Source organism: Pocillopora verrucosa, chromosome 12 (assembly GCF_036669915.1).
Source record: "Pocillopora verrucosa isolate sample1 chromosome 12, ASM3666991v2, whole genome shotgun sequence".
In the NCBI taxonomy this organism is placed as follows: domain Eukaryota; kingdom Metazoa; phylum Cnidaria; class Anthozoa; order Scleractinia; family Pocilloporidae; genus Pocillopora; species Pocillopora verrucosa.
The window spans coordinates 826,892-843,399 of record NC_089323.1 but is presented as its reverse complement, the minus strand read 5'-3'; the positions used below and the strand labels follow the sequence as shown (position 1 = coordinate 843,399).

At 37.3% G+C, this 16,508-nt stretch overlaps 3 protein-coding genes across 3 annotated transcripts; 1 reads left to right on the top strand and 2 right to left on the bottom strand.

Moving 5' to 3' along the window:
- Positions 1 to 607: 607 nt before the first annotated feature.
- On the bottom strand, positions 608 to 4,989 carry LOC131777976 (uncharacterized). Its single transcript, XM_059094345.2, has 7 exons — positions 4,803 to 4,989; positions 3,464 to 3,572; positions 2,733 to 2,818; positions 2,480 to 2,578; positions 2,327 to 2,371; positions 1,781 to 1,900; positions 608 to 1,366 (listed from the first exon to the last, which is right to left on the bottom strand). The coding sequence occupies exons 1-7, from the start codon at positions 4,866 to 4,868 to the stop codon at positions 1,157 to 1,159; spliced, it is 735 nt and encodes a 244-aa protein (XP_058950328.2). The 5' UTR covers positions 4,869 to 4,989; the 3' UTR covers positions 608 to 1,156.
- Positions 4,990 to 6,465: 1,476 nt separating this feature from the next.
- LOC131778039 (uncharacterized) lies at positions 6,466 to 11,738 on the bottom strand. The gene is made up of 7 exons (XM_059094426.2): positions 11,543 to 11,738; positions 9,826 to 9,943; positions 9,346 to 9,431; positions 8,751 to 8,849; positions 8,116 to 8,160; positions 7,560 to 7,664; positions 6,466 to 7,333 (listed from the first exon to the last, which is right to left on the bottom strand). The coding sequence occupies exons 1-7, from the start codon at positions 11,618 to 11,620 to the stop codon at positions 6,923 to 6,925; spliced, it is 942 nt and encodes a 313-aa protein (XP_058950409.2). The 5' UTR covers positions 11,621 to 11,738; the 3' UTR covers positions 6,466 to 6,922.
- Positions 11,739 to 14,995: 3,257 nt separating this feature from the next.
- On the top strand, positions 14,996 to 15,313 carry LOC136277358 (inactive pancreatic lipase-related protein 1-like). The gene has a single exon (XM_066159385.1). The coding sequence runs from the start codon at positions 14,996 to 14,998 to the stop codon at positions 15,311 to 15,313; it is 318 nt and encodes a 105-aa protein (XP_066015482.1).
- The last annotated feature ends 1,195 nt before the right edge of the window (positions 15,314 to 16,508 follow it).

The window sequence follows — 16,508 nt, the reverse complement described above, 5'->3', positions numbered from 1 at the left end:
ATAACTGGTTGATATGTGGCAGTGCAAACATGCTTGTCTCGTGCGAGAAACCCTGACGAGAAGTTTTTGTTAAAAAATGGGTGTTTATTTTGACCATTTTAACCTGATGTTAAGCACGATTCTCAAGGGAAACAGGACAGAGGCTAAATGAAAATGTTTTCACAAGATAAATAGTCCTATCAGGAAGATGTATGCGACGTTTTAAGTCACGAGTCTGCGTACAACATAAGACAGCGTGGATTGCAAAACGCGTCTGATAAAATTATGCGCGGAAGACCTCACAGCCATATATATAACATCTTTATGGACTAGCTCGTACTTCGCGCTTGCATTAATCCCGACATTCTTGCTTTAGCGATAGGGATAGTAAGCGGGAAAAATTTACGCAGTAACTCATAATCATCATTTTTAAAGAAAGCCTTAATTCCAAGGATTACATGGAAATCTTTCATAAGTGACTATTTCGGGTAAATATTTATGGTTACCGAAGGTTGCTGCAAAGGAAAGCAGTAAAAATCAAAAACGAAAAGAGTGATGGTGCCGTTTAGGCTAAGAGCTCCCCGACTGTGTATATTCCTTTGCTCCTGAAGGGAATTTGCATCAGAGATCAGTTCTTAGAGATTTATTGAGATATTTGGACGGTTTGCATAGTCAGCTCCATAATATCAAAGAAGTCGATCGGGTTTCCTATCCAGCCGCCTTTAATTTAGTAACAATACATAACCATTTGGTAACATAATTTAGGATTATTTATATTCATAGTCCTACCTAGCCACAGACACTTAAGTCTCCCAGTATAACGTGCACGAGTCTTTCATTTGCGCCAACCCTTTGGACGCTTGTGTTATTGTTATTAACATCCATCGGTTTCCTTAATTTGCTACCGTATCTTGTTGAAGCCTTCCAGCTCTTATGGAAAAGGTGTGCAATAAGTTATTCCTAACGTTACGTTTAGAGGTAAAATGAATAACTCAAAAGAGTAGCTTGCCCTATCTATTTTGTTCAGGCAAAATAAAACATCACCAGCGGTAATCAGCAAATTCTTAAGTTAGTTATGCTTGCTAGCCGTGACGTCATGCAAGACCGGCAGACGTCACAGAAACCTTGACGGGTGCCACTCCCATCTTACGACGTCTCGAAGTGGATATTCTACGCCTTAAAGTAACGTCACAGTAGTTTTGTCCGGTACCGCTGATGCAGAAAGATTTCTTTCGTCAACTTGCATCGTTTCAGGTAGCAATAAGCCATCATAAGACGTCACAGTATTGTGTGGTGCGGCTTGTAAGGGAGGGTATCCTACGTCAGACTTTGACGTCACAGGGGCCTGGCACGGAGCCGCGTATTGGAAAAGATGCCCCATGTCAACCTGTGAATTAGAAAATGAAACGGATAAATGAATGAATCGATAAAAAAAGCCAACCAGATGAATAAAACGAGAATGATCAGTAATAACTCCTGTGCTGCTACGTCTGCATCCTTCTGAAGCGACAGCTAACAAATAGAACGACGCTATTGTTAACAAAGAAAGTGAGCCGTGACGTAACATACAGACATTATTTAAGCAACAGTTTAGTATAAATTTTCCTGGTGTGATCCTATTTTGGTAATATTTACCAAAAACAGATTTCCAGTGCAAAATAGTTTTCATCAATACTTTTATCAAGTCTATCGACCGATCAGGCAGATGTTATCACGGCTCACTTACACTGTCTAAAATCTATATTCGCTGATTAAAAATTGTACTTTGGTGGTGAAAAAATCAAGATAAAGATGTAGTTACCGTTTGAGTTTGATTGCCATGGATATCAGCACAAGTAACAGTTCGTATTTCCATATCCTGAGCTAAGAGTTCTTTACGAAGGAACGCAATATATGCACACATTATGAAGATGAAGAAAATCTTAAGAGAAAAAGAACCAGCGATGGTTAGTTGTGTCTCATTTCCTGCAAATTGAAGAGAAATCTTGATACAGTGCGGGTACGATATCTTAGACTCTCCACCAGCCTTAGGAATGAGTTCATGTTGTACCCTATCTAAGGTCGTTCCATTTTCCCATGAAGCCACAAGAAATATTGCCACTTCCTCAGGATGAAATGCTAGTCCATTTATCTAAAGGTTACCTCTTAGTAGTTTTTTCAATTTGCTGATAGTTTGCAGTTACTACGCAGAATATTTTCCTGGGTTGATAGAGGCACTTTGCGAGAGATGTTTTGACACATTTGATTTCCAGTTAATGAAATGCTGAATTATGAAATATCTCGCATCCATTAGCCAAAGAATTGTGAGATAAACTCGGCAGGTGAATAAAGTAACGACTAAATGTACCTTAATGACGCACCATGCGAGTATCCCAACCAAGTAACGGTGTTGCTGAAATTAAGAAAAGGAGAAAAAAAATGACATGTTCTAGAGATTCTTTAGCAGTTGTTCTTTAGATATGACAGGAGTCGTATTCGGTGAACGTTAATCTTTATTCACCAGTTTCCATTCAGAAATGCAGTAAAACAACAGTGCTAACATGAAAAGAACGTCGATAATGCCCCACGCAAGCCAGGTTATTGCCAAATATTGGTTCTTCTGTGAAAAGAAGGTAACAGAAGCAAGCTGTAAATTTTGGGTGAAAAATAGTGTAAGAGGTACTCTGGAAAAACTGGACAAACTTGCCTAATTACTTAAATATAACGTTAATCCATCAGAATTTAATGCATAAAAATTTCCATGTTGAGCTTACCAAGGCAATAGATACCAGCAGCAACAAGTTGACCAACAAGGTAATTGCTTTAAAAGCGATATAGGCTCGGCTCAATTTATAATACTCTATTTAAGTGGACGAAAGAAAAAGATAAGCTTGTAGTTAGTAAAGAAGAAAAAAAAAATCAAACAATAATAACAAAAAGATTGCCTTAGTGATCGGAAAATGCACAAGTGATTTTTTTGAAGTATATTGGTAATAAATTTCGAGTGGATTTTGGAGTATGGATACTAAAACACAATTAGACTTTAAAAGAGCTTGACTAATTTCAAGTTCCTGTGTACGTTGGGCGAGCAAATTGATTATGCTTTGAAAAATGTATATGTACTCTCGCTAACTTATTGCAATTCAAACTATACCCCAAATCATTTGAACACTAGTCAGAAAATATAGCCAGAAACTGATTTCAAAAGTTAAAAAAAATATTTAGAATAACTTTAACATGTGGGCTAGCAGTCTCCGTGCAATTTTTTAGGTATTTTTAAAGAGTTTGTTGAGGGCTCAATGAAAATTGACACCGGTAAATTCAGTCGTGTATCGTATCAGATCATAATCTTGTTGAACACAACATTGAACCAAATTAAAGATCACCAGAGAACGTTTTGGTTCCCGTTGTTAAATCTTGTTTTGGAACGAAAATGAGGTCAATATGTGTAATTCCAAAATTTCCCCCATAAATTCGAGGAAGAGGAAAAATTAAATCAAATTACCTTCAAATGAGTCTCTGGTGAATGGAAAATCCCTGGTGTAGATCTCTTCGAGAGGCTTAAGCCATTTAACAAATTGAATTTGATAGTAAATTGAAAACATTGACACTCCCTGAAATTGAAAAACGGGTATAGATGACATGTTGTAATTACTACAGTTTGTATAAATTACAGCAACCCAATCTTGAAGGATTGTTTTTTCAATAATATCTTTAATCCATCCTTCTATCTGCATCTCTGTTTGGAGATGTATAAATTTGATAACGCACGCATCCATTAAATCTTTAGATTTTCGCTAAATTATCGTTGCTTTTGCCGTCATGTTTCAACGCTGGTTGTAGCCACGAGAGGAACGAGACATCTAGAATGAAATGGCGTTATCTCTCAGCTGAAAGAGGACGTGAGTTTGAGAACGTAAATTTGTAAACATTACGTATGTTACTTCCGGTTCACGCTAGTTGTCAACTGCTCGAGCTCTCTTAGAAGCGAAATATGTCATCATTATCTATTTACCGCCTCGGCGTCTCTGGTTTCTTTTTAATTTTCAACCTTAAGTTTATCTACAAATTAAGGGCTTAAGTGATCGTATTTCGCTGGAACAAGGACGTTTTTGTTTTGGATGACAAGAATAATAATGTAAATGCATAGTACAATTTGACGAAAACTTTGCCAGATTGGGGATGTTGTTAGTTGCAGAGCGTGTAAATTCAAATTCAAAGAATTCTTATGAACTCCTAGTGTCCTTAGCCTATATTTTCTAGCTCTTTGAATGGAAATGAATAAGTGTACCCTATAAATTATATTTTGTTTACAGACTCCGAAGAGGTCATGCGTGACATGCAAAATTGACTTTAGGACTGTTAAACGAACTAGCATTGCCATAGACGACCACCGAGCTCGATAGATGACTACCAGTAATCGAATTTGAAATCCAAAGGATGAATATCAACTTAAGTTCGTCCGCATTTATAGCTGAATCAATCACTCACAAGAGAGAACGGAGTGATTAAGAACCTATACATTAACGCAAGAAACTGATAAAGCAACGTTTTAATTAGCAAGTAGCTAAAAGTTGGTATGAGAGGAAATTAATGGCTGGATGACTTGAAAATTTGTCAAATATTATATGTTAGGAAAACACAAAAGAGTCCATAATAAGTAAAGGAAAGAAAAGAAAACGGTGGACAAAAATCGAGAAGATTAACATGACTGGAAATGAAGAACTTAAAAAGTTTCGCATGCGGTTTTTAAAACCTGGCGGCTTTAAAGTTGGGGAGTGATTTTTTTGAGGCTGAAAAAAGAACGGAGACATTAAAATATTGATCTGGGCATGAGAACTTACCAAGCCACAGAGTGCAATATGCAGAGCGATTATTCGTAAAACGCTGCCGCATAGAAACTTTCCCATAGTTGATAAATCGAAGTAACTCTTCCGAACGTCAAACTCATCTGAGTTGCAAACGTTGCGTCTGAATACTTTAATACTTTTCCACTTCAAAGATCCGACTCCTAATTCACCTTTCTGAACTTCGCAAATTTCTTCGGCCGGAAGTTATGAGAATCTGTTTTCTATCGAGGCAGTATTGACCTAGACGGTCTGTTTCTATGGCCATTGTCTATGAGTAAGTGAGCTGATATCTTTTATTCCTTTTTTTCTTGAAGTCAAAGGTTAAGAAAATGACTCACGTTTTTAACATGCGGTCACGCACGTTTCAACGAAAACATCGTGCACGTGCCGCCGTGGGTGTACAATTGAATATCGATGGCTGTTCGGATTAGAAACGTGCAGATTCGAACGCGTTTGATTTTATTTCCATGGGTATCTTAATTAATGCCATTTAGAGATATAGGCAGGAAATTGGGCAAAATTTCCGCACAGCCCCATACTTCATTGTGCTTCCATATCTGAGGCTTTATTATTCAGTGTATCACCATTAAGATGTGCATGCATATTTAAGTATGGGGCTGTGCGGAAATTTTTCCGAAAATTCCACAGTTGTGTCGATATTTACTGTACAACAGTTCGTTACAAGAATTCAGAAGAATGACGAAGAGTGAAAAATTAGCTTTTGGTTGCCTCGACTGCGCCTGATACTGTGAGCCAACTGTTGCAGTATTTAAAGGTAACTTTTATCAAATGAGAATTCCTCAGTCTTCGTTAGACTAGTTTTGATTTTTTGAAAAGAGAAAGTAAATTGTAATTTAGTATTTCACAATTCCATATAAGCACTTTCAGGATATATTAAAGGTGAATTTATTGTTATCAACTGAGTTGACAAGGTGAATTGGCCACCGTAAAGAGTTTAAAGGCGTTTAACGTCAGAGCGATTGGACAAAATTAAAGGACTATGAGAATTTCTAACACTGGTGGTAATGAGGGAAGGTGGCATGGTGAAACTATTATCGAAATTTTTAGGGCTTGACGAATTCAGCTGTATTATTTCGTACAGTTGGCGCAAATCTCCGCTTGAGTACTTCGCGCCCCGCGATAAATAGACAAAGTAGACCTGTCTTGTAGGCTAATTGATAATCGCTCCTAGAACGGTTTGCTTCTAAAGCGTGTCCATGAGAAAACCAGGCCAGGGTGATAATGCTCAAATTTGGCACAAATGCTAAGTTCATTGAGTTGACAAGTGTGTGAGAATGATAGGTCAAAATATTGAATTCTTTGGGAGATATAGTGCAGTATATAATATTGTAATCTTAAGAAATGACTCAGAATTATTCATCCTGAGGAATTTCAAGAGATGTAGGACAAATTAAATGGCTCAGCCCAGTGTTATTCGCAGGCTGTCCAAGGTATGCGCACCCCACTTATGCCATTAAGTACCCATCACAACAAATTGACAACTGTCCGAACTAATGGCCAGGGGCATGGCACTAGCTGCCAACGTTCAAGAAGACTTGACTTCATGGGTTTACTAGGGTTCCAAGCGACCAGAAAGGAACAAAAGATTTCAATGAAAAGATGAAGGAGGACCATGGTATATAAATAGCATATTTACTTAGATTTATGTTTTTTTTTAATTTACAGTGATCTTGATCAACTGGAATTCTAGGCCTATTACGTTAAATCAACTTTCAAAGTGTCCCGAAATACCTCCTATTAACTTAAGGATGCAAAAAGGCTTCATTTCATTTTTTTGTACACCAAGGCCATTTAGTTTCGCTTGCTGGTGAATACTGCCTAATAACTAGCTATTAGCGCGCCAATCGGCGCAAAGGTTAACATTATCTTATAATGTGTTACATGCAAAAATCTTGAAATATGATTTATAACCATACTAGGGAATGATAACGTGAAAAAAAATACTGCAAACTTAAGAAATGACTTAGAATTATTCTGGGGCCACTTTTACATTTACATAAATTAACTGGTTTAGAATGTTTATAATGCCCAGTCGTTTTTCAGGCTTGTCAGTGACCGGTGAGCTCTTGCGTCATTCACAGCTTATCATGACATCACTCAGAACCTACGTACGTCACCATAGCCTTGGCAGGTACTGTGTGTTGAGAAGAATTCCCATTCTGAGACATCACAGCGGTCGTGCCAGGATCTGTGTAAGTAGAAGGATGCCCTGAGCCATCTTGTGACGTCATGGTAGTTCTGCCATGTGCTGTATGTGAAGGAAGATATCCAGCGTCGTCGTATGACGAAAGAGTAATCTTACCAGCCGATGGATGATGAGGAGGGTATCCTACGTCAGTATATGACGTCAAAGCTGGACATGGAGGAGAATAAACATAGCCAGCCTGTGGCGTCATGGTATTCTTGTCCGGTACTGCGCATGCGGGAGGGTATCCTACACCAATATGTGACGTCACAGCTGTGTTTGGTGGTAGTGCGCATGGGCGAGCATATCGTAAACCAATCTGTGGATCGAGGCAAAATATTAAACACAGATTAATTATTGATTATTAATTATTAATTAATTATTAATTAATTATTAATTATTATTATTATTAATTAATTATTAATTAATTAATTATTAATTATTATCTAAAGAAGAATCAATAAATTTGATGCACAAGCTTTGTACTCCATAAGGTCATAAACGGAAATCTGTGTTAAGTAAGATCTTGACGTAAATCTGGTTACCATTTCAAACTGGTAAACGTGTGCTCTAGGAAAACCGGCGCTTGCCCCTGATGGATCTTCACGGAGGGCCTCTATGTACGAATGAACCACAATCATGAAATAGATCTGAAATACGAGATGAAATAAATGAATGAAATAGAAAATGAAAATAAATGATGAAAATTAAGCATAATAATGATTGGTCCATGTTTACTCGTTGCAGCTATTGTATATTATAGTTATTTGATAAATTATTTTTCAATTGGAGGATAAAGGTGATTTTGTTCGTTTTATATGTCAATCATGACGTTTATTATAGGCTAGTTTCTGCTTTTCAGTATCATGATTGAAACTAGCGGTGAAAGAGTTTTGCGGTTCTTGAACATAGGGTATAAAACTTATACACCTAGGAAAAAAGACAACATGTTCCTAGCACAGGAAGAGGGATTAATTTAGTGATTCAGGGTCCTTAGCAAAACTTATCGAAAAAAAGGCATTAAAAAGTAACAGTTATTACTATTTCTGCATACGCAAGCCCGTGATCAGTGATAAATACAATGAAAAAAAAATAACTTACCGTAAGCAACCACCACAGGATTATCAAAATATCTGCATATATAAACTGTGATGCGATAAACAAAGAAATATTGTTAGTTCACTTTGTTATAATATGAATTGACCGACAGTTTAGTTTAGGATAGTTTCACATGTGTGATTGAAACTGGCCGCAAAAAAAATTCATATTTGTGAAGGAAAGATATAATCTCTTGGTTCAAGACAATATGAATTTAATGCTGACAGGCTATCAACAGCTGAACTTAAGAGAGAGAAAAAAGTTCGATGTCTGAAAATATTTGAACTTATCCAAAAAAAAGGTGCAATCTGTTCTCGAGTTCTATGAAACCTACTTTACAAGGAAAAGTAAGAGCGATTTTGCAAATTAGGAAGAGGAATCTAACGCGTTAATACTAAATATACAAGACGTCGGGCTGGAAGAGTTTAAACATGCATGCTTTTTATGTACAGTTTTTTGCCAATCTTAGCTATTTATCATAGTTGTTTGTCTTTTTTGTATAAATTTGAAGTTACTGTGTCATTATTGTCAAAAATTGTACTCCGAGTCGTGTGATAATGTCATTGAACTCCACGCTAGACACCTCAAGTATTTGATGTGAAGATAATGAACTGTTCCATTTTGCCATTTGTACTCACCACGTCGGAGACGGACAATAGGAAACTTGTCACTACAACAGAGCATGCAAAATCAAGAATGTTCCACACCAGCCAGACTACAGCCAAATAAATGTTTTTCTGCAACAAGGGGAACAAATTTTGCTGTCATACTAAAACAATAACAACAAAAACAAACAACAACAACGATAAGGACATATCAGGATCTTGCCGGACAAATAACAAAGATATGAACCCGGTAAATATGCACGCTGTGTGTGCACAAATTAGGCTAGCAATGAAAAATCATTGGAGACATTTGACGGAGTGCCGGGTGAAAATTTGCTTCGGGGAGGGGGGGGGGGGAGAACGCATAAAATGACAATTAAAATTCTTAAGGATAGCCTTTAGTTAGATTGAGTATACGATAACAACTGATACTGGTGAATATTTCAGCTCCTGCTTCACATTTATCGAGCCTCTGGGATCAATTCGGAAAAAACCTCGCAAATGTGTTTAAAACTGTGCACACATTCGATGAAGTCAGCCGTGTCTAAGAAATTTTACAGACCGCAGGTGAAGATTATGTCAGAACGCACAACTAAAATGCACTTCATAGTACAAAACCTTTACTTACCGTGCCAACGGATATTAGCAATGACACATTGCATAAGACTGAAATCACTTTAAAGGCGAGGGTTACATAAGCCAATACGATGATCGCTTTGAGAGAAAACAGAGAGAGAGAGAGAGAAAAAACCAGACAACTTAAATCAAAATAAAGTAAAGAAAAGAATTCTTAGAGCTGACTCCCAAAACTTAAAGCACGTTAATTTGAATAGCAAATCCTTGTTGTCCCTTCAAAATACACCGCTGGAAAACACATCATAATTTAAACACTCTCCTCATTCAAGAATTGACGGGGAAACGTTGAATCTAGTGAAAACCATCCTTAAAATATGAATTTAGTTGCTTGCTGATTGTTCAAAAACGTGCTCGGCGACCAGCTTATTTTCATTATGGAATGAAAATATTGTCTTGAAACGTTTAAGTGTATAATGATTTTATCAGATAACTTATTGATATTTTTAAGACAAGGAAGGAGAAACGGAAATACCGCGGATGTGCTTCTTGTCTACAGGGAGATATCCTTCGTAGCTGTCCCAGTCTATGTTAGCCTGGTTGTACTTTATGAGAGCTTTACTTTGGTTGTAAAGTATGATTGCTTGGAAGATCTGAAATGGATATAAGCACAGACATAAATTTAAAATGTTCCAAAGGTGTTCTCTCGTTTGACTCGTTTGTTCGGATCTTGCCACTCAATAAGAACTATATCATGCTTGGCTTGCAGTGTGGCAACTGTTAATTTGTGCTACTCAAAATATTTTGGATTCGACTCTTAATTTCTAGAGCAAATTTTGTTTGGTTAAAAAAAGACGAAATTCATCGCGTTTATTTTGAATTTCCGCTGGACATGAAAAGTAACACAGCTCGATCCTAGTCAGTACAGACTAAATATTCTGCTACATTGTCTCTTGGGGCTTTCTAAAAAATCCAATTTACGCCATGTGGCATGTACAAACTCTTGTAAACAATAAGTATGTTTCGACCTTATATACTAGACTAAATAAAACCTATACGCTGGGCACACTAACACTACTTAGAGGGAACATCTCGAATAACATTGTGGCGTACGCTAGCAACGCAACGTGATGTAGCGAACGAAACTGTCAAAATTATTTTTTTAAAGTCCATATTGCTAGCAACTTGGGGTCACTTGGGTTATCACAAGAGCGACGTGGGTGAATTAATTTAGCGCACGTGCTTCAATGGATAAGTTCGGCTTGTAGGGCGCTCGTGCTGGAGAGGGGAATTGTTTATTGACGCGTGACGTTGGCAGTCTGCTTTGTTTCTTGATATTTTAAAGGTGCGAAACGAATGATTGTTATGTTCTACGTCTACCTTTGCATTCACTAAGTTGGTAAGATCTGTACAGACATCACACCAACTATTATGATACAAAGATATAAAATTTATACAATACTCGGATAGAATTAATAAAGAAATTCGGATAGTACTTTTATCACTGTATAATATAAAATATAGGAGTATAAATAAAAGTACCTGGTGATTGTTAACTAAACAATGGAGTAGCTTAGAATAAAAAGCAGCCAAGGAGTTTGACTCAAAATCTCCGCAGAAAGCTTATTCCATAATGTTGATAGCTTATTCCATAGTCTTCATAGAATAATCTTTATGCTAAAAGACCACGCGAATTTTGACGCTATTTCCCTGTCTAAGGTTATCTTCATCACTCCTTTTCTATAACTTGCAGACGAAAGCGAATAATTTTATCAAAATGAGTGGAAGTGGAAAGTACGTGTTCAAGTTATTCAAAGATCTCTGTAGCATTTTTTTTTTAATCATTTACTTTTATTTAAGCGGCGTTCGCGATGTGACTTTCGGTTTTTCGATTTTCGTCTGTTTTAGTTTTCATTTTTCATTCTATTTTTTAAAGTCAGAATCTGCTGGTGGCTCAGACCAGAATTTTTCATTCCTATTTTCCCTTATTTTTTTACCTATGAAGTTCCACGATTTTTGTTTGTCTTGAAATTTGTTACTTAAATCGATAAACACTGCTCTGCAACTCCTTATTAACTCTGAGTTGTGCTATGACCCAAAAACAGAAATAATTCAATCTTCACCAGCGGTGTAGCGATATTAGGAAATATCAATGACCGCTCGATAACTTTTGAAGAGTATTATGACTGGGCTTTCTGTAATATTATGGCAAAATAGTGTTTGGTAATTTATGGCTAATTATCTTAACTCACCAGGCCGAAGATTCCAATAAGCAAAGCACCGATTCGTAGACTGCATCCGCAGCAACATATTTTCACTAAAACTGCCATTGTGGATAAGTGGAAATGTCTCTTCTTCGATTCTTCAAACTCAAGTGAAACACATCGAAAATGCCGGGAGGTTTTTAACCCGCTCGCTCTCAAGATCCTCCATATTGACCTTGATTTTTAAACGGATCGACCTTGTTGATCTATCTCTATATTCCCAACTCCTTTTTATTGACCTTGTATAGAGTTTATAGGAGGAATTTGCATTCTGAATCTTTATGGGTGTCAACAGGTCAATACGTTTCGGTTTTCAGTCAGGCACGTATGAAGAAATAATACGTGCGCGTGATACGTGACGCGGCCATTACTGACAATGTCAACGTGCGTTATCTCATGCTCACTTACAGGACGTTGCGTTGTCTGTTAAAAACCGGATTTTCCCATCGTCGCGCAATTTACTGTATGGATTTTTGATGAATACAACCGATCGCTTGTAATTTTCAACCGATATAAATTTTAGTCTGAATTTGAAAGTTCATTTTTGTGTTAGTGGTTCGGTTGTTCATTAGTAGTTATCTTAATCAGGGATTGGTTGTTCTTTTACCGTTTTCCAATCAGACTGGAATTTTTCTTCTTCCAGCCTAGTAGTTGAGCAATGCCAAAGTAAGCCGATCAAACAGAAGTCTGAGTCAGTAGGTATGACATCCATACTATTACAGCTAAACTATTTTTAAGGATTCAGAGTATTCTCCGTTTTCAGTGTAAGTGAATTTACGTGGGTGTGCGTTGGATGAAGCAACCAAAAACTGTTCTCAAACTGTTCTCAAGACTCCACATGCGATTTCTTTTCAATTTTTTTTTTCGCAAATTGAGTTATATGCCGGTGGTTACAGTAGCTATATAAAATTCGGAGTGGTGTTTGTGACCGATAAAACTTGAGCATGATACGATTGTTTCTGCTCCTCTGTTTGACAATATCACCTAATATTGACCCTATTTTTACTTTTAGTCGTAAAATCACGTTAAGGAAAGTATATAATAGCACCGAGGGATCACATGTGATGATTGAGGCTGAAACTCCGCATGGAAAACTTCTCTAAGATTGCGTCCTGTGAATTGAATGTCGTAGAAGACTGGTTCCCAAGCATATGTGTCTTTTAGCATGTCTTATTTTCGGTGTGCCTCTTCATATGAGCCGTGCGTCATACGGGAAATTGAACGCGAATCATTCGCGAAGTGGGGCAGAAATATTCAAATTCAGATACACAGCCACAATGATAGCCAATGATCTCACCTAATAAAAAAGTAGGATATTTTTGATAACACTCATCTTTTAGGTATCACGAACAACACAGCATTGTCTCACAAAGTGGGAGATTCTTGCAAGTAAAAATATATTCGTTTTTTGTGATATTGACTGAATTTACCAGGGGTATGTACATGAAACGGTTGAAATCATTGCCATTAATTCAAACGAGTCCACTATTTTGAGCGACTAAAAGTTCAAAATTGGTCTCTCATGGATCTTCGGAGCCCTTTGCAGAGATTAGAAGTATACATTTAAATCTTACACAAGATTTTAGAGCAACTTTTTAAAAGTGCTTCGGAGTGTCGGTAATACTTCTCAACTCAAGATATATTCAGAATATCATATATTTCAGAAACTCTCTATTTAGGTGCCACTGAGAAATTAAAATGATATATAAATATATATATATATTTTTAATAGGAAACTAGTAAGAGGGCTAAATTTAGTGTAAGTATATGTTGCAGTTAGAGACGAGATGAACAGAACTTGGACGGACCAAACATACGGGCTTCAAGAAACGTGGTATGACTTACAAGAACAATAAAGCTGGGGAAATAGTGAAAAGCTAATAAAACAATATTTACTCATTGGCTAAGCTGAAGGCCTGACACGGGAAAATATTTGGCGCATGATAATGACCAGCGGAGCGAGACTAGCAAAGCAGAGCCGAAGGTGGGTTTGTCATAAAATTGTGTTACCCATGGCTTTTACAGTTAAGCCAGACTTAAACGAATTAAGCCAGACGTAAATGAATTGCATGTTTCATGGGTTTTCCTTCCCCGTCTTATCTTCCCACGTTGTTAATTAAAAACATTATTTTCCTCTTCGGAGGAGTGACAGTTGCACTGTAAAAAAAAAAAACAAAAAAAACCTATTATCTGTGTTGTTTAATTGAAGACTGGCATTATTGACGTCAAAACATCCATTAAATTTTCCAGCCATCTTAAACGACACGAAACTACCTTTTCCCTCATTCAGAGACTTAACCCTGATCCAACCACACGAATCACTTTCACGTAGGTGGAAATCACGAAACAAACGTGAATTTGTGTTCTGAGAGGAGGCTCATTTCCCAAAAGTCAAGTTACACTGTTGAATCAAGGTGTGAATATTTTATCTGCCTAAAAAGGCACGCTTTGGGATCAGGTTCGACTATTAGTAACATTATCGTAAAAGTATAAACATTTAACTTCAGTTATCGCAAATATACAAGATTGATTTTGAATCTGAGTTCATTTTGGCGTTTCCGAACGCTTCCCAATCAAGTTAGCTAAATCTTTCACATTACCTACTCAGGAGTTCTCCTATTTTACGCGCGCTGTATGCTCCTAACATTTTTCTGAGAATTTTTTTCTAAAGCCTTAGGGTGGATAAAATGTTACGCGCAGTTTCAAATCAAAATTTTCTTTCCTTATTACTAACGAGCCACTGATTGGAGATTCTAAAAATTCGAAGTATTCACTTAACGCTGTAAAAGTATCACTTCTTAGCCAATTTCAAAGTTAATTCACTTCGAACATCGAGGATATGATTTCTAGTTCCCTCTTAAAGTAAAGTATGCAAATCTCACGGCAATCATATTTTGCGTACCGAGAAAGCATGGAGACATAAACAGGACCACACTATCTTTTGTTTCATTGTTCAGCCTCTTTGCTGAATTTCTTCATGAATATTAAAAAAAAAAATGAATGATCAATGAATTCAATCGTAGACTCGAAAAAACACCGCGGCATGAGAAATGCGCTGATTATATTTGAACATCTGCTTTGTTTGAGCAGAAGATCATGGATAACGAAGCTAAGTCGGAACTCGACCCAAATAGATTCCCCTATTTCACGTCCTCAGAAATGTCACTCTCCTCACATATTTCTTGAGAATCTAATTTTCCTAATTTTGACCAAAATTTTTAAATTTAAGGGGCCGGTCCAAGCTAATCGTCTAGTGGGGAAGGGTTGGAAGAATGAAGGATTTTGCTTTAGTCACAATCAAATATACCTGACCCCCAACCCGTCTAAGGCTCCATAGAATTCTAATAATTGCCCCTCACTGGCAGTCTCAGGCTAATTTTGCTCAACTTTTATATCGTTTTTTTTCGAAATCGAGAGAGTAAAGATACCTGGGCAATAACAATGAAAGATGCTCTTCTGAATGACGACCATAATGTGATTTTGGTGGACTGGTCCGAAGGGGCTAAGAACATCCTAAGCTTTGATCTTCTGCAGGGTTATCTGCAGGCTTATGGAAACACACGACTCGTTAGGGCTCAGGTAGCAGAGCTTATAGAATTCATCATCACAACTTTCAAAGATTCTACTTCCGATTCAGAAAGTGACTTGGCCAAGAAATTTTACATCGTGGGGTTCAGCCTTGGTGCTCAGGCCGCAGGTTATGCTGGGAGTTATCTGAAAGCTAACAAAGGAAAGACTCTTGGTCGCATTACAGGTTAGCTTGAAAGACAAAGACTATGGATCAATGTCAGTGTGTGAGCAAATTGAATGCGCACCTACTCCTCCCCAAACCCAACATTATCTCTTAATTGTTGTCAGTTGAATAAAGCAGGGTTAGGGTAAGGCAGGTGTGTATTTTTGTGTGTATGTTTTTTTTTCTGTTTGCGGAGGTTGAGGACAAGACTCTCAGATACTTCTCTTTTAATAATAATCCAAAACTATTTTGAATACATTGACAGTTATACTGTCAAAGAAAATGTTACCCTTTCATCAGAGCAAAGTTTCTTGCTAACTTCACATTTTTAGCTAAGTTAAATTGAAGTTTCCACCGATCGTCATTTTGAATCATCCAATTTCTCAGCGTTTAGGAGGTGCTGAGGGAATGATAACAAACTTACTCTCAATGTTGATAAGACCAAAGCTATGCTTATTGGTAGTGATTCCAAGCTTCGCAAGTTAAACAGTCTCTCGGTTTTTGTTTTGCTAATCAGCTCGATAGTGTTAGAAGCTTTAAGTATTTAGGGGTTGTATTATCCTCCAACTTTATGTGGACCGAGCATGTGGAACATCTGATATCTAAAGTCAACCAGAGTAGATCTTTTGCGTAGAATCAAGCATTTGTTGCCGGATAACGCGCGCCTTCTTTATTACAAAAGCCTTGTCCTCCCCATCCTTGATTATGCTGATATGATATGGGGTGATAAGGATAACGCTGTCTTAATGAACAATCTGCAGGTGTTGCAAAATAAGGCGGCAAAACTTGTTCTAGATAAACTGGTTAAATTTAAAACAACGCTGGCACTTCCATCGCCGCTTGTATGTTTATAAATGTGTGAATGGAATTACATCTCACAAATTGGAATTATCTAGAAACAGCGATGTACATAGATACAACACTCGTTGCAAAGATCATCTTAGACTTCCATCAGTGAAACGGAACTGGGGTAAACAAAGAACCTGTTATCATGCCTTTAAAGACTGGAATGCCTTGGACAGTGACTTGAAGACCTCTGGCACTATATGTCAGTTTAGGAATAATTTTTTTAAATCTTTTAACCTATAGCTTACTTTTGTTCTTTTTTTAATATCTGTCACTCAGAGCCTAGGTATGTCACAATAGCCTTGGCGGGCTCTGTGTGTTGAGAAGAATTCCCGAACTGTGACATCACAGCGGTCGTGTCTGGATCTGTGTAAG